General features: G+C 41.1%; 1 protein-coding gene across 4 annotated transcripts in view; it reads right to left on the reverse strand.

Annotated features, from left to right (window-relative positions):
- THOC2 (THO complex subunit 2) overlaps positions 1-18,980 on the reverse strand; it is an 81,771-nt gene that overhangs the window by 32,684 nt on the left and 30,107 nt on the right. For 2 of the 4 annotated variants that reach the window (XM_090060151.1, XM_090060150.1), the window contains exons 12-16: positions 16,790-16,985; positions 5,566-5,610; positions 3,452-3,493; positions 1,684-1,814; positions 1,451-1,552 (exon numbers count right to left, since the gene is read on the reverse strand). In XM_090060151.1, coding sequence (XP_089916277.1) covers positions 1,451-1,552; positions 1,684-1,814; positions 3,452-3,493; positions 5,566-5,610; positions 16,790-16,985 — 516 coding nt within the window. The remainder of the gene's footprint in view (positions 1-1,450; positions 1,553-1,683; positions 1,815-3,451; positions 3,494-5,565; positions 5,611-16,789; positions 16,986-18,980) is intronic. The other 2 variants (XM_090060154.1, XM_090060153.1) reach the window with 1 other exon arrangement.

Raw genomic sequence — 18,980 nt, forward strand, 5'->3', positions numbered from 1 at the left:
AAACTTATCACTGATCTTAAGCCTATGAAGAAACAAAGTAAATAGTACATATCAATATTAAAGCAGAAGGGTCACCACTTTAGATTTTATAGCTTTTCTTGTTTCCAGTCTAACTTGCAAAGACGTGTGGGCATCATTTCTGCTTTAGCGGTCACAACACTACTGTTGGAGTGTCCTAGTAATTTCTCCAGGACTTCACTGCTTTCAAAGCCAAATCAATTGCAGAACATGGTACACTATTTGAGTCATTTTTTAACATAAATTATTTTGTTCCATTTCAAATTGGCTTTGCTAAAAACAATCATTTAGGGCATAATCAAATGAAAGTGTGGTCCTGAAAACTAAAGTAAACAGCTGCAATTATTTAAAGAGAAAGAATTATATTGTAATTTTTTATTATTCAATTAACAGTGCATATAGAAAGTCTGCTTTCTCCAAGTTAATGCTACCTGAATACACTAGCTTATACAGAAAAATAGTTATTCATTTATGTCCTTCATATTCTAACTATATGTAAGCTGAAATTCCTGATTTTTCTGTACTGTTTTAACTTCTTGCCTTTATATCTTTTATCATAATAAAACTTTTCTTTTTTCAAAATCTGGAGGTAAATTAGCATAAACCTGTAAGCAATTAGGCTTGAAGCCTGAAAGCTAACCTACTAGTTACAGATTTCTTTTAACATTTAAAAAGCAAGTAAGCACAACCTAGGAGACCTACGTTCTGCAATTAAGGGGGTTCAACACCCCAATCAGTCATGCACTAGGAAACAATGGGCTCATCTACACATTGTCGTACAGCAACCTTGCAACAGCACCATGGTTTAGTACTACTCAAAGAACTTAGCCTGCCTATGTCCTTAGATCAACACGGCTACAACATACACCCCTCAAAAGTATACATGTTCATTTGAGGATGATGACAAATGGATGCCCTCTTAAGTATGGATTTGGATAAAGCTATACAACAGAAACTATTACAAATGTAAATGCCTACAGGGAAGGATTTCTGAGATTTTGCCAGGAATCCAGTGGATCTCAATTTATGTAAAACTGATTGTGCCCAAAGAAAAATCCTTCATGAAGCAGAAAGCTCTTCTAAGCAAGGCAATTTAGTTCAAAGAAATGTACTCCCATGGATATTTTAAGTAATTTCACTAGACAGTCTCAACAGCAGTGAAAACATTATTGTTGCATATTAATGTGACAAATTATTTTATTCATCATTCATACAAACTTTTTTGTCAATCAGAAGACATAAATTTAAAGAGTGCTTTCCTGCTCATAAAGGCTTTAAAGACTCAATTGGTTTGTTAAAAGGGAGCACCTTTGTTGAGAATTAATTGTAGTGATATTTATCATATATAGTACCTACATGAAACAGGTGAACATTGCTTCCTAAAAATCTAATTGTTTTTAAACTAAAAATCAAGACATTTGGCATAACTTACTTCATGATATATTTGGCTCTGTCTATAGTTTGAGCTTTAACTTTCACTAAAAGTGGGTGGCTGTTGTATGTTTCATTCTTCCATTGTCCATAAAGACGATACCTTGAAAGGTTAGATTGAGAGAAAGAAAAGAGGTTCTTCACTAACTCTGAAAATTAAAAAAACATGACAAAACAAAACAAACAAACAACAAAATGCCAGGTAAAATGAAAAACTGATCAGACACTACTCACCGGTACTGGTATGGAAAAGTTTTGAACATTCCCCAGAGTTCCTCGGACATGCACGCATTACAGTCCATCAAAGAAAGAGATGGAAGCAACACTTGGTCGGTAATACTTAACAAACAGCTAAACAAAATCTCCTGAGACAAAAAAAAAAATATATAAAAAAGAGCCAACAAGCATATCAGAGACACTCCCGGAAACATAGCTGTCAAAGTAAAATTATTTATCTTGATAAAGCTCTTAAAACACCACAATGGTTGGTACCACAAAACAAGGCTGTAACTTCCTTTTTAAATCAAGGGAGTCACTGATGACACTAAAATGCCAGATTTCCCAACAATTAGCAGATACCTAGAATAAACTCTGTGATATTTTTAGCATGCTCTAACTTAACAATAGCTTCATTCCCCAAGATGTCAGTCATGACTGAATGGTATTCTGCCTTTATAAGGTAAACCCCGAGATACCACTGCTCGGGGAAATAATGGAGGAAGTCAAACAAAATGAAATAGCCCAAAGAATCTAAGAAGAGAACCTACATCAAATGAAGACAGTGAGAGCACACTGGAAACAAAAACAAGTTTCTCCTCTACAAAAAGGTCTTTTGCAGGGGATGAGGACAAAGATACTCAGCTTGACACTGCTCCTTTGAAAGTGATGGTTATCCCCTTTTCCTCTAACTTGAGCTCAGACACAGAGGTCAGAAACAGTAAAATCATGAATGCTAGTGGAGTTCCTCAGAATCTCAAGAAAATGTTGATTTTCTCTTTTAAACTAAACAGTTATCAGGAACTCACGTTTACCCCCCTCTTTGGGCAGGGTTACATAATCCTTCTACTGACATAATACCTCAGGAAGACAGAAAATTGTGCAAAAAATCCAGTAGGAATAGATGCCATACATAACTAACTGAGCTGTTTCAATATCAGAAATTCTGCAGGTGACTTCCTGTGGTTTTTAACTAATTGGATGTTACTGGGATATCATTAAATCTGAGAGCAAATTAATCTTCCTGGATTACATTATTCTATTATAGAGAAACTGCTCATCCAACTATAACACATCTCTTATTTCTAATTTGTTTCCTTGATCTTCCTGTATTTTTCCCTTAAAAAATAAAACAAACAAACAAACTACAAAACAGATCTCAGCCAAGATAGTAAGTATTGTTACAGAAAGACTAGCCAAGCTACAAATAATCATCTGAACGTGCAAAAAACGTGGAAGGAAAAGAGTCCATTAGGATGGACATCTTCTTAGGGACTGTTTTTATACAGAGTACAGCCAATGAGATTACAAATCCATAGTGTGGATTTAACAGATGCTAAACACACAGAATCTTCCTTTAAAGTATTTCCTTTAAAGTAATTCTACCAGAGCAATACAGAGACTAGTTTAACAATGTATATTGAATTTTTAACAAATAAAGCAAAATTCATATAGAATGAGATAAATATATTGACATGTAACATCTTCTCTAACTATAATACATCATTAGATAGATGTGCTTCGTCCTGCACAGTTCTCCCCTCGTGAGTCCAAGAAAGCAGAATTGAGAATCTTTCAGATAAACTGAGATCCTGGACCATGTACAAAGTCTCCTCTGACTGATTTTTCTTTGGTCGGTACAAAATTAAAAAGTACCGAGCAGTGAGAGAGACAGATCGTTAAAGAGTTGTATGTTAAAAACTGTATGACATTCCTAAAACCATACGGGCCATCTCTAACAGAATATTTATACTACACGACTCTTCAGGACTAAACCCAAACTCACCATTTTCTCTTTATCCTCTTGTTTGCTTCCATCAGACTGAAACTATAAAGAAAACAGCATTAATTTTAGAACTGTAAAACCTTATTACATTACTACTATTGTCTAGGTATAAACGCAAATTGAATTCACTCCAAAAAAATCTACATCTGAAGATATACAGGCCCACAAATGCTTAATCTTCCTAGTGTGCATGGTTAAAATCCTCCCTTTATAGCTGTGTACCAGATAACTTAACCTTCTGATACAAGTTCATTTAATACTCAAACATGAGTATCATTAACACATTTTCAATGTACTCTAAATTAAATGCCAGTTATCTATCACTCTGCATCTTATATAAATATAAGGATCTGCTAAAGAAAACTAAAAGTTTAATAGAAAATGTTGGAAAAAATGCACAAATACTCTAATTATTAAAACTAAAAATGAAACCAGACTTTCAAAACTACTAAATATTCAGGATCATCTAATGCTAAAAATTAAAGCTATATACTTATTTTATTAAACTGAAGTCCAAATAATATCCTAGCTCTACTTTAGAGTCAATGGCAGAACTCCATGGACTTCACAGTGGCAAAGATACTTCCCATCTACCATTACCCCTAATCTTTTAAAAGTTAAGTTAAATTCAACAATTGTCACGAAAATCAACTCATTCTTTACAACACTATACAATTTGCTAGGAATTAATATATTCACTGAATGAAAGTTCAGCTCATTTGTTTAGGAACATGCTAACAGTCAAGAACCAAATGCCAGTACTGTATGCAAACGTTTGTGCATCACCATTTCTAGTGCATTTTTTTAAAGCAACACAGTGGATTGGGTTATTCAAACTAATGTTAATTAAAACTGCATGCACATCAATGAGTGGGTTTATTGATGCAAAGGGCTGGGTTTGGGTTCTTTTATTTTTCCAAAAGAGTAATATCATCCAAAACTGAACATCAGCATCTTAAACTTTACAAGACTTTCATATGAGAAGAAAGTCAACGGTCTTCAGATTGACAATGACTGTCAAGTTTAAGACTGCACTAATTTGAAAACTGCATGAAGCATGCCTCCTGTCTTCTACTTTACACTGCAAAACACCTAATCTGGAAAATATGCTGAATTCTACTATATCACAGGTTTAAATGTTCTGGCATGGTAAACAACAAAGTACATTATTTAGGAGTTTACAAAAAAAATCATTATGTTAATAAATAGATAAAAACCTCTTTTATATAATTAGCATATATGCTACCCTTTTTTAAAGACTAATTTCAGTCCCTATCAGTTTTTTAGGCTATAGAAGTTACAGCAAGATTTCCATATTTTATTTTAATTATTTATTTGTTTTCACAGCCGAAAAATCAACAAGAGCCACCAGAAAATAGCAGCAAGTAGGTTATTTTTTTCAAAAATCTAAATATCTATCTATCTATATGGAATAAAGTGGAGAGAGGTAATTAGCTGTGTTAGTCTGGTGTCAAGCAGAAGGCAGGGTAGAGATGCCATTACACACTAATTAAATCAGAGGTGCATATGTAGCATCTGATAAAGTCAGCCCAGCCTCAAAAAGGCTTATAGACAAGGTGCATCTCTATCCTGCCTCATATGGAATAAAGTACCTATTAGAATGACTGAACTGTGCATCATTTTTGATTTATGGTATATACTGACTAAAAGAAAAAAAAAGGAAATGTCCTGATACTACACAATAAACTTAACTGCCTTACTGGAAGGAGATGCAACACAGCTAACATTCAAATTATGCAGTCTATCTAAAGTACACAAATTACAGCTAAAAAATAAAGTGGACTTAATAGCTAGTGAAGCATTTTAGCCCTCATTATCAAATTTCCTTTTCTTCTGCCCCACTCACCTGGAATGTGTATTATATTAAACACACCTCGAAGTACTTAAAATTTTACAGTTAACATCTGAACACCAAAGCTGGAGTACAATATTAGAAGCTTGATTTTATAAACTACAGTACAGTTAATCAGCTGGCAGTCAAACCACCACCGTATTTCAATCATATGTGTTAAATATAAATTTCATAACTATAGCTGTTGGTATAAACATGCTGATGAAAGTACTACATTAAAAATAAAGTTTCCCTTTGTTACCTTTACCATTCTGTCATCACTGCCGAGTTTCTTCGCAGTTCCCACCTAAAGCAAACAGCTATAATGTTGCTCATCCTTGTCATAAACATTATGCAACCAGCTATATTATATTTGCAAGTTTCAAATACTGAATTTTCCAGGAAGGTCAAAGTATTTAACAAAAGTGCAGATCTTAGACAGAAATATACTAGTCTTACATTTTTAAAATCCACCCCCCTTTTAGCAGTCTTTTTAAGAATAATGATTAGCCTCTTCAAACAAATGAACCAACAGAATAAGCAGGTATTGTTTATACTACCCAGTTAAAAAGCTTGCTTACTTAAGTTATCTATCAACAATGCCAATTTTTGAAGTTGACTACACGAAAAAAAATGAAAAGGAAAAGCCCAACAATGCTATATCACCATATTGCTGAAGACAATTTAGTATTTTATCTTTCAATTACACAGAGATTAATTCAGCACCAAGTCTTGGACAGCATAGGTTATGTTTACCTGAATCATATATACATAACATTAAATTCTAAATCCAAATTTATAAATGCAAGGCTCTAAGTGATGAACAGCTCCATTATTTTGTAATTATCAGAACTAATATGAACACTGTAGAAGACAAGTCTCTGATTACATGGAATTTACTATACAAGACTATCATTTTGTTTTGCTAAGAATGAAATTATATGGTTATGTGCACGCTCATTAAAACAGAGTTGGCACTTCCTTCATTTTCTGTCTAAACTTCAGTGAAATGATATCTAATAAGTACCTCATGATTGCAATGCATCTGTTTAGTAGCTCATAAGTAATACAATACCTTCAGAATTCCTTTTATAAGAGGTTGGCATTATAGTTTTGCTTGATTTGTCTGATAGGGCATTATCCTACTGTCCAGACTAGCACCTTGGATTACTAAGAAAAATAGGTATTCACTAACAGCAGCCAAGACTGCACAAAATCTTTGGGGGATCAGTGGAAAAACAGACAAACAAACAAACAAAAAACCCAACCCATTGAAACTACCAAAAACAAGTTGAAGGCAACGGGAAGGAGGAGGAGAGGAGACCCAGAAGACAAAATGTGAATAATTTGACAATGTTTTCTAAAGGTCCCTTCCAGCCCCTAAAAACTATGAAACTGTGAAATAAAAGGCTTGAAGCAGAGCATGATTCTGAACAGCACCCAGAGAATACAATCACAGCAGGCATTACCCTAGGTATATATACCTTTTCGTAATTTGTGACAGGTATTACATCAATGTTGCGTGCTCCAAGAAAACAAACAAAAAAAAAGACTGACATCCAAAAATGCTGCTATATTGAATACAAATCCATATACTTTATGACTGAGAACAGTGCTTCTCAGAGCGCCCCTGCATCCTAGTGTGTCTTGAGATTCACTCAGGAATGGGAACATAAATTACAAGACAGATAGAGAGATTTCAAATAGAAATCTAGTAGGGCTGTGAGAAGCTTCAGTCGCCGATTTGATTCGGTGGCCGAATCTCCGAAGCGAATCAGGAGACCCTTTAATTTTTCTGAATCAAATCGGAACACTCCAAATTGATTCAGAGAGATTTGGAAAGATTTCATGATTCGGACATAGACGCAGCTTTAAATGTTTTTGGTTTTTTGTTTTTGTTTTTTACATACTTTACAAGTATCAGGTGGCTCATGAATGCTGAGATGGTGGGATGGATGGAGTGTCCCCCAGGAGTGCGGGGGGGTCCCCAGCACGCTTAGCAACAGACCCAGAAGTGGACCAGAAGCACTTCTGGTCCACTTCAGGGTGCTCCAGAAGGTGCACAGGGGGGTCCCCCCGGCTCAGCAACTGGTGCCTCCTCCTGGGTCTGGGGGCATCTGGGATCCCCGCGCAGCCAATGGCCGAGCCGGGGGTGGGGGAAGGGGGCATGGGAGGGGCCCTGTGCCCTCAGTGGTGGACCCAGAAGTGGACCAGAAGTACTTCTGGGTTTGCTGCCAAGCGCACGGAGGGTGTCCCCGCCCTCCTGTGGGACACTCCATCTACCCCACCATCGCAGAATTCACAGGCTATGCCTGGTACCTCAAGGTATGTAGAAAAAACATTTAAAGCTGCGTCTATGGCTGAATCGCTGCTTCTTCAAATCAGCATCAAATCTTAAGTTTCAGATTCGGCCGAATCGAAAATCAGGGACAGTGATCTGAATCAAATCACTGTCCCTGTTTCGGGCTGAATCCAAAGCTTAAATCAAATTCAGCCCGTTTCGCACACCCCTAAAATCTAGGGCCCTGACAGCTGGGAGGGGGTGGGGTAGGGACCTGGAAATGCTTTACCAGAAGCAGCAACATGTTAGTTTGACCTGGCTCTGCAACATCTGTATAGATCACATGCTTCAGCAGGGCTTTTTTGGTGATTTTATCTAATAGCTGATTGAATCAATCAGCTATTAGATAAAATCACCAAAAAAGCCCCACTAAAGCACCCAATTTATACAGATGCTGGGAAAGGCAGGTGCAACTAACATGCTGCCTCTTCTGTACACGCAGTGGGCTCCAGGAACACAATCAGTTCAAAGTAATGCACTGTTTGGGATTGTTTTTCCTCCATGTCTGCAAGCAGCCCTAGAACATTAAAAAAAATTCTGACCTGTTGTGGCCTTTTTGAGTTCTTTGCAACAGCAGAATTGATCTATTGTTTTTCTGAAGTAAAAACAGCAAGCAAAAACTTAGAGCTGACATTTTCCCAGAGGTACCTCAAGCTTAAAAAGGTTGAGAACCACTGTTGTGGAAGGACCAACCTGCACACTAACAGAATTCATCAATTTTTAAACAGAATAGTTGAAAGCTTTACATAAAGTTCTCACTTTATAGAAGCTACTACAACCACATTTTTACCTAAAACTATATGCATCATTTACAGCATCTCATGTATCTTGACATGTAAAAAAATAGTTGCATTTCAATTTCATTATTTACATTGTCATCGCTAGAAATGTCTTAAATGTCACCCTTATGGTCAGCTTATAATACGCAGCATTAAAAAATCCCCCGCACCCATTTTGTCTATTTTTCCAGCTCATGCAAGGATATTCTCCTTAATGATGGAGAGTCCACAACCTCTCTAGGTATTCTGTCCTAGTGCTCAGCAACTTTCATAGTTAGTTCTTCCCTATAACTAAACTAAACCTTCCTTGTTGCAATTTAGGATACACAAGTATGTTTCTATGGTTGCATACATATTCAGTTATTCCAGTACACCAGTAGATGAGACACGATTTTACTAGGTTTTATTTTTGCTTCCACAGCTCAATTTCAGCAGAGAATGTTAGATTCATCAAGAGAACTTTTAAAGTTCTGATGAATTTTGGATTTTTGACATCTCACACTTGACCAATTCCCTGATGTCACTGAAGCTCTGAGAGGGAACCAGGCTTCCTGATTTCTCTGTTATTTTCATCTTTGTTCCTTTGCTGGTGCTTTGAGATTTTTTTCTCATCACAATGAAGTGATACAGTAATGCTGAGATGAAAAACATTTATGTCACTGCAACTGTTTCCATGGTTCTACAACTGATAACTTTGCAGGTCGATGGAAAGTCATGTTTCATAATACTGATCCCAGAACAATAAAATCTGCCATTTCAACACATGCCAGCCACACTAAATCAAACTTATCTTGTATTACCAGTCAACTTAACATAAAGCTACTGTTTATGGGGTTCATGTCGACTGACTGCCAGAAATCCATTATTACCCCATATCTGCATGCACTAACACTATGCACCTTTTTCTTTCCTGGGTGAATGGACCAGGAGGAGTCTGCAGGGGGGTGGTTTAATACCAGTCTTCTTAAAAAGTCTGACTGTTAAAAACCAAAAAACCACAGTCTCTTAACTGCCAGTTTTAAAAGTAAAATGGAGATGCACAATTTGCTTTTTTTTCCCCACATACTGACTTCACTGACCCTTTAAGAACAAGTTCAGAACCTGTTGCAAAAAAGTTTACCACTCAGGAAGATACGACCTTCCCCCAGTATAACAACTTTCATGGCAAATCGACATTAATCTTAAATTTTACAGCTCATTAGTCTACTACAATGTTATTGTAGCACGTATTATATAACGCTTGCTTTAAGACTCGTGTTATTCAGAAAAGTGATGCTGTAAAAGTATCTACACATGTTAAACTGCAACAAGGGTGATTATATACTGGAACAAATTGCCTAGAGAGGTTGTAGAATCTCTATCATAGTCATTTAAGTGCAGGTAAAACAAGCAGTTGTCTGGGACGGCTTAGGCAGAGGGAACTTCTGAAGAGCTGCAGGTTGGCCACCCTGTGCTAAGGCTTCAGCAAAACTGTATTTCAACAGGGCCTCAGGTTCTAGCAGGCTCCCCTCTTCCTTGAGCCCTGCTTTTTCTTAGTTTAATGAGGCCTCAGCTTCCAATCAATTTTTCCTCCCTTTCACTCCCCTTTTCTAGACAACAGTACCAGGTTTGGCGGGGCTGTCAAAAATATGATTGGCAAGGAGTTTCAAGACCCTTTCAGATCACAACTGAAGATGTTAAGTCAAGCAACACCTTCCAGGAGCATATGGGAGTTTGAAGGGAAGAGCAAAAATAAAAGGGGAGAACTAACTGGTACATGTTCGGCGGGCTTTAAACTAGGCTCGTCGGGGGAGGGGGAAGATGAGGGCGGAGGAAATGATGAACTACCAGGCCCAGCAACAGCCAGCGAGCCCAGACCAATGGTCAAAAGGGAGAAACAGGTAAGTGATGGGGGACGGGGCATTGCTGAGACTAGGGGGTCAGTGGGCACAACCGTTGGAGGCCTCAATTGCCTCTACACGAATGCTCGAAGTATGGGGAAGAAGCAGGAGGAACTCGCCCTCCTCCTAGCTGTCACCAGCCCTGACATAGTAGGGATCACAGAAACGTGGTGGGACTCATCGCATGACTGGGCGGTGAGTGTCAAGGGCTATAGGCTATACAGGAGGGACAGGATAGGAAGGAAAGGTGGAGGAGTAGCACTCTACATCAAGGAGGAATATACTTCCTCGTTAATTAGCAAGGGGGTAGACGGGGGGCACTCTGAGGTGCTCTGGGTTAGAGTAAAAGGCAGTCCAGGGGAGAGAGACTTAACGGTGGGAGTCTACTATAGACCTCCCAACCAGGGAGAAGAGCTCGACCAGGAATTCTTAGGTCAGCTCACGGAGGCAGTGAGGGCTAAGGATGTGGTCATCATGGGGGACCTGAACTTCCCAGACATCTGCTGGGAGGAGCAGTCAGCCAAGTCTGATCGCTCACGTCGGTTCTTAGCCAGAGTGCAGGACCTCCATCTAACCCAGGAGGTGCACGGTCCCACCAGGGGAGACGCCTTGTTGGACCTGGTGCTGGCCACGGGGGATGACCTGGTGAGGGGGCTGCGGGTGATGGGCCACCTGGGAGACAGTGATCATCGCTTGCTGGAATTCACCATCCAGCGTAAGGTGGCAAAGGGCTGCAGCAAGGCTACAGCCCTAGACTTTAGGAGGGCTGACTTCAACAAGCTAAGGAGGATCGTTGGGGAAGCTGGCCCGCTGAGGACCCAGAGGGGAAGGGAATCAGATGTCGAAGGGGAGTAGTTGCTCCTTAAGGAGACGATCCTCCATGCCCAAAGGGAGGTAATCCCAACAAGGGTCAAAGGGAGCAGGAGGGCACATAAACCCCCATGGCTCACTAAGAGCATCCGGGAATGTCTCCTTGCTAAAAGGGAGGCATATACCCAATGGAGAGATGGGGTCATCACCAAGAAGGACTATGTTACAGTCGCCCGAGGATGTAGGGGGGCAGTCAGGAGGGCCAAGGCAGAGATGGAGATAGGACTAGCTTCCCGGATTAAGGACAATAAGAAGTCCTTCTTCAAATACATAGGGGGTAAAAAGAGGGTCCCGGGTAATGTGGGGCCCCTGCAGGACACGATGGGCAACTTAGTCATCACGCCAGATGACAAAGCTAACATATTTAACGATTTCTTTGCCTCTGTCTTCCTAAGTAGGGACCAGTTCAGCCACCTCCCTGCTGGGCCCCCCTCGGGCCCCGGGAGAGACACGCCTGGGCCAGGGGTTAGCAAGGAGTTAGTTAGGGTACTTCTGGAGAGGCTGGACGTGTTCAAGTCCGCTGGTCCGGACGATCTTCACCCTAGGGTTCTACAGGAACTGGCCGAGGTCATTGCGGGACCCCTGGCGCGGCTCTATGAGCACTCGTGGTGCTCTGGCGAGGTGCCAGAGGACTGGAAGAGGGCCAATGTGGTCCCTATCTTCAAAAAGGGAAAAAAAGAGGACCCGGGAAATTACAGGCCAGTTAGTCTTACCTCAATCCCGGGTAAGCTCTTTGAAAAAATTATCCTGGCACACATCCAGGAGGGCCTTGCGGGGGAATGCATGCTCAGGGGCAACCAACATGGGTTCATCAGTGGCAGGTCTTGTCAGACCAACCTGGTGGCCTTTTACGATCAGGTCACCAAATCATTAGACGCAGGGGTTGCTGTGGATGTAGTCTTTCTGGACTTCCGGAAGGCTTTCGACACTGTCTCTCACCCTGTCCTCATCAAAAAGCTGGGAGACTGTGGTGTCGATGCCCACACGGTCAAATGGGTCGCCAACTGGTTGGAGGGCCGCACCCAGAGGGTGGTGGTGGATGGGTTCTTCTCGACCTGGAGGGATGTGGGCAGTGGGGTTCCGCAGGGCTCGGTCCTCGGGCCCGCACTGTTCAACATCTTCATCAGTGACTTGGATGACGGGGTAGAAAGCACCCTGTTCAAGTTTGCTGATGACACGAAGATGTGGGGGGATGTGGGTGCACTAGAAGGGTGCAATAGGCTACAAGCTGACCTTGACAGGTTGCAACGGTGGGCGGATGAGAATAGGATGGGGTTTAACACTGATAAGTGCAAGGTGTTGCACATGGGGAGGAAGAACCGGCACCACACTTACAGGTTGGGGAACTCCCCTCTTGCCAGCACGGAGACGGAAAAGGATCTTGGAGTCATCATTGACTCCACGATGAACATGGGCCGGCAGTGTGGGGAGGCAGTCAAGAAGGCCAACCGTACCCTGTCATGCATCCACAGATGCATCTCGAGCAGGTCCAGGGAGGTGATCCTCCCCCTCTATGCGGCACTGGTCAGGCCGCAGCTGGAGTACTGCGTCCAGTTCTGGGCGCCACACTTCAAGAGGGACGTGGACGATATGGAAAGAGTTCAGAGGAGGGCCACTCATATGATCAAGGGTCAGCAGGGCAGGCCTTATGAGGAGAGGCTACGGGACCTGAACCTGTTTAGCCTCCACAAGAGAAGGTTAAGGGGGGACCTTGTGGCCTGCTACAAACTGGTCAGGGGGGGATCAGCAGGTATTGGGGGAGTCCCTGTTCCCCCGTGTGCTGCCAGGAGTGACCAGGAATAACGGTCACAAGCTGGCGGAGGGTAAGTTTAGATTAGATATTAGGAGGCGCTACTTCACAGTCAGGGCGGCTAGGGCCTGGAACCAGCTTCCAGGGGAAGTGGTGCAGGCTCCTAGCCTGGGGATTTTTAAAAGGAAGTTAGATGAGCACCTTGCCGGGGTCATCTGACCCCGGTGCTCTTTCCTGCCAAGGCAGGGGGTCGGACTAGATGATCTACCTAGGTCCCTTCCGACTCTAGCTACTATGAAACTATGAAACTATGTACCCAAGTGGTGAAATACAGTCCACCTACATGCGTATCTGCGGTGACTGGTTTTCTTATGTGATCACTGGAATCCGATTGGTTTCTGCACTTATTCAACGTATAAGAGCAATACAACAGATGCAACCACTAAGCACTACCCTCTGGTGTGACTAGCCAGGTGTCAGTGATTAAAGGCTCTCTAGGTCAGTGGTCTCCAAAGTGGGGTGTGCACACCCCAGGGAGTGCGCAAGACGATCCACTGGGGTAAAGGAAGAAAACATTAGAACTTCTATTTAGATGTATATTTATATAAATAAACATATATTGGGGGGGGGGGGGTGCTCAAAATTTTTTTTTACTGATAGGGGACTGTGGTCAAAGAAGTTTGGAGACCACTGCTCTAGGTTATGCTCACTGGGCACATCTACACAAAACATTTACTGCACAGCTGCCCAATCAGCTCCACAGCAAACTCTACAGACTACATGCATGGCACTATTAGGCCAAAGGAAACACTCTCTTTGCCACAGGTTGCTACGTATAAATACAAGTACTATCCTGCGGCAGCATTTTTAGTGCGCAGCAAGGCACGTGCAGACACAAACCCTGCTGGCTGGGGCACAAGGGTGCATCAGTGAGGGACTGTCTTCCAGCTAGCCCTGCAATGGAGTGCTCTTGTGCTCAGCTAGCCCCTCCACAGCACAGAGCCAGGTCGGAGCAGCCCTGGACTGACATGCTGACCCCTAAGCTCCCTGCTAGCGAGGGCTGCTCCAACCCAGCTCAACATGCTGCAATGCCAAGCACACATGAATAGACAGCTCCTGGGAGCAATAAACTCCGGTGCAATGAGTGCCAGAGTTTATTGTTCCACATTAATTTCACGTGCAGATGTGTCCACCATGCCTTTTCTAAGCTTAACAGTGCACTAAGTCAGGGATGAACCCAAAATATGAGAGGCTAGTACCCAGCCACATAGCTATTTGCAACACACCTCTATGCTGCCAGTTAAATAATGGGTAAAAGGTTTTACTCTACCTCACTCCTGTTTCCACAGCAGAGCTACACAAAGAGACACTGGATTCATTAACTGAACCATATATGTTAAGCTCTGATGGCAAAAAAACATCAATAATTTTGTATAAAGAGCCCACATTGAACTCTTATGCGAAAAGATGTCTCCATAAGTAAAAAGCATGGTTTTCCCAAGTAGTATCCTATATTTAAAGTGCATTAGTGGGGCACAATACCGCTGTGTAGGAATTACTGAGCTATTCATATTTTGCTATAAAACATCACAGGTTGTGCATTTCTCAGAAAGTATTTAGACTTTTTTGAGAAATATTTTATACATAAAAATATATAAAGAAACATCTCTAAATCCCTGAAAACTTGATTGAACCTTCTCTAAATACTATATTTACTTGCATCTACACACACACCAAAATCAGCTCTCCAAAACTGGGGAGCCCGTATTAAGTGGTGAAGACAATTTTCCTTGTCAGAACTTAACTGCACAGAGGCACAGGAGGATAAAGACACTGTTCTACAAGATGGCCACCAGCTGGGAAGCAGGAAAAGGGCAGGATTAATTCTTTCAAGGGTATGGGTGATATGTAGTATTGAGGTGATACTGCATAGCCTCCCTACTTTTGTAATGGGATATAACTGGTGCCAACATGAAAGAGGGCTGTGAAAGGGTTCACACTAAACCTCGCTCTCTCTCACTTTTTGGCAAGGACAGAGAATCTGGCAGCCATCTTGTAGTACAGCATCTTCAAGAAATAGCCAGCTTTGGGGCCACAACACTGGAAATTTTTTTTCTACCTTCTGGGCACGGCCACACTTCCTATTAACGCATGACAAACTGCAGCAATACTGCACTGGTGTTTACTGCTCCCGTGCATGCCATTTAACATACGCCTGAGACAGCAGCACACTGAGCTGGGTCAGAGTACCCTGACTGACAGGTAGCCCGGGGAGGGGTCAGCCTGTCAGGCTAGGGCTACTGAGACCTGGCTCAACATGCTGGAGAGGGGCTGGCTGGGACACAAAGGAGTTTCAGTGCAGAGCTAGCCAGCAGGCAGCCAGCACACTGAATCACCCTCGTGCTACAGCCAGCCATCAGCATCTACACATATGCTGCTGTGCACTAAAAACAATTCTGCAGCAGAGTTGATTAGTTTCCTGTGGCCTAATAGGGCCACATGTGTAGACATGAGACGTTTACTGCACAGCTAATTAGGCATCTTTGCAGTAAATGTCTCATGTAGATGTGCCCTCTTCCTTCCAAAAACAAGGCATCCTATTTAGGGGTGCATAGTATGTATGAAAATACGGCCATGCAGCATGTAAGCTATTTAAAAAATGCTTTTTACCCAAGTAAATAGCACTGCTACACACAGAAAAGAGGGCATAGAAAACGCTCCATGTTCACATGCTGAAATTCTCACTCCGGTGACTACATAATGTCTAGTTGTGTTTTAAAGTATCTGGCAACAAATGAGAGGTGAAAGGGAAGTTGATGATTCAGGACACCAAAATAAAACTTGGTTCCTTGTTAGGGGACTAACTGATCTAAAACCAGATCAGCTAGAAATATACAGTGAACTGCATAATCCTCAATTAAAGTACGTGACAAAAAGGTATTCTGTTACATATTCAGCATTTAAATCTGTGGTTACAAAATATCTAGATATTCCCAATGGGAATTCTGATAACAGTAAACTATATCCTTCGCTCTAAATTCAGTGGTGATTGCATAATATCTGGTCTCAGTGATAACATGCAACACATTTTTATTTAAATCCCAATCTTTTACTCTAGAAGTCAGAAACAGATAGGTATACTATGAAAGCAAGTTAGCACCATGAGACCAGCAGAGGGAGCACAGCTAGAAAACAGCAGCACTTCAACTGGGAGAATAGGGGAAACCTGTATTACTTTCAAAGGAGGAGATATAAAGAGATATACCAGCCCCTGTTCATTAAGATACCCAACAGATAGAGTATAAAGAAAAAACAAAAATAAAACTGGAACTGTATCAGAGTGGTAACATTTGCCCTCAGTAGCTTTTCCAATGCAAGAACTTCACTGGAATTTTATAATGCATTTTCATTAAAATCCACTCATAGGAAGGGTAACATTGCCAGAATGTTTCAAATTAGGTCAGCTGGTGGGTAGATGTGAAGGGCTGGAGTGAGGAACCAGGCATCAGCTTGACTGTATAGCTTGGCATACATGCATTTGGCATGATCTTTCATAAAACGTGAACCGGAAAAGTTTGCGGATGACGCCAAACTGTAAGTGCAGGGGGGAATGGACCCAATGATCTGTAAGATCTCTTCCAGCCCCTAATATCAATGAAACTATTTACTTTTGCCAGAAAAGCACATCTTTTATCGATCCTAAAAATTAAAGATGAAAACTCATTTGGAAGCTGTAAAGAATCTCTCTCTCTCTTTTTTAAGTGGTTTGGATTCATTGCCCTGTTTCTGCATATGAACACACAACACAAACAATTCTGGAACAGGCTGGTTTAAAGTTTAGACAAGTTGCTGTACATATTACCAACCTCTTTCATAAATGCTTTTCCCAAGCGTACCACTTTTGCAAAAAGAATGGGATCATGGGAAAGATGAGGACCAAGATAACAAAGCATGTTGAACACTTCCTTCCTCAAGTCTTCAAAGCTTTCTGCTTGTTTTGGTGCTCTCTTGTTTGGCAAAGAGGAAATCGGTGACCCTTTAGCCCCTTTAGGTACTCCAACTCTGAAAGCACAAATTTTGACATTTTACAGAATAAGACACTCTCATGATGGTATAAGTGGCAATCATCTATCTTACATTAAGTTGTTTACATAATTTAGCTGCTATTCCTCAACAGAATCACAACGCAGTGCAGTATATTAGATTCCTACTGGACTAATACGCAAGACGGAATCCTGATCCCACTGAAGTCAATCCTCTTGGCATATGGACTCTGCTATGCCATGAAAGGAGGAAAAAATGAACACGCACCACTAAGACAGATGCAAACTACCTTAGAAAAAGCTCCTTTTTAAACCTGATGAAATAAAAACACACCTTAATATCAGTCTTAAAGTAAATCTAAATGCACACTAATTGACGTACCCTCTACCTTTAATAAAACTTGACCTTTTAACTCTTAAATGTAATGCTTGCTTTAATGGAACAGACACAGATAACATTAATGACTTAAGATAATCAAAGGCAAAGATTTAGTATTTGCATGGAACTCCTATTTACCATGTAACTTTTCTGTCTAAACCTGCTGCATGAAGTCATTATAATATACTAATGGACTTTACCTTCCAAGTAGTATTAAAATAAAACCAGAAAAAATATAAAATATTGGCATGGTGGCAGAACAAGATAATTCCAAGGCAAAACGTGATACACTGAACATGTAATTAACCTTGCCCAGGGTAAGGCTATAGGATGTCAGTCATTTACCTTTCTCAAAAAAATGTAGGGTGATCTTTGATAAGGCAGTAAAGCAAAATATATGACTGACAGTCCTTCAATTGTCACTGAATTGTCACTTCCTGCATTCATGAAGGAGGCTGGACCAGTTGACCCTTAAGTCTGCTCCAACCCAATGATTTTATCAGCCCATCCCCAAGGAACACCCTGGCGTCTCAACTCAGGTACTCAGGTAGTGGTGATAAGCAAAATGGAGCCAATGGAATTCAGGTTAAAAAACAGAGTTATAGATATTCTTCTCCATAAAGGCTGGGACAGAGGTTCCCCCAAACTGTGGTATCCCCCAAACTTCCCCTTCCCCCTGAGGGTATGCAACACAGCTCAAAGGGGTACAGAGGAGAAATTCTGTAATGATAGATTTAATTTTCATTGTAATAATTGATATTTAAGGGGTTAACATATAAAATGTATGCTGGTAGGGGTATGCAGGCAGCTGGTAAATCTGGAAGCGGGTACACAATAAGAAGGAACACTACAAGAAAAAGTTTAGGAACCTCTGGGCTAGGGGAACCACTGATTTGTTACCAAATGCAATAGGGAAGAGAAAACCTAAAATGCTAAACAAGACTGGGTAAGTCAAGTTAAGGAACTCAAGGTTTCTCAAGATTGCTTACAGTGTTTTGTAAGCATCTGTAATTCTCTAATTTCTTTTTAAGATAAAAGGACCATGGTCCTGTTTTCTTGTCACACTATCCCAAAACAGATTAAAGTAGGAGTCAAAGTGCCCAAAGGTAGGTGAAAATCTGGGATAGCTTGTTTAAGTAAGCAGGGGACTCTGAGGCATTCGTTTGGGTGTCCAAGGCAGACACGTTCTGCAATCCCATTTCCCAAGGCAGTGTCTGGACAAAAGGTCTGAAAATAGTACATGCCTTGGATCCAACTCCAGTGGACTTGAAGGTGGTGAAGCAGAGAGACTGGGTCCACTAGCAACGGACTGTAGAGTAGGCTACGTTCTAACAGTTGTTCTTTGGTTATAGGTAATATGGATCAAATCTGCCTTAGATCAACGTAAGTGTAAACTTTACCAGCTAATAGGTGTTGTACCTTCACATATAGGAGCAAAATTAAGTGAATGTCAATAAGAAAAAACTGTCTTCTGCCCAAATGCCTCTAACAAACTGGTGTGCTGACAGAGGAATTAGATTTTTCCTTCTCTCTTTCAACTGATATACTGAAAACTCTACTCTAAACCAGTATTCTAAATGGTATTCTACTATTATTAAGGTATTCTACTATTATTAAGGAAAGCAGTAATAAGCA

The sequence above is a fragment of the Crocodylus siamensis genome, chromosome 8 (genome assembly GCF_052110815.1).
Source record: "Crocodylus siamensis isolate JL-2025a chromosome 8, ASM5211081v1, whole genome shotgun sequence".
NCBI classification, from domain to species: Eukaryota; Metazoa; Chordata; order Crocodylia; family Crocodylidae; genus Crocodylus; species Crocodylus siamensis.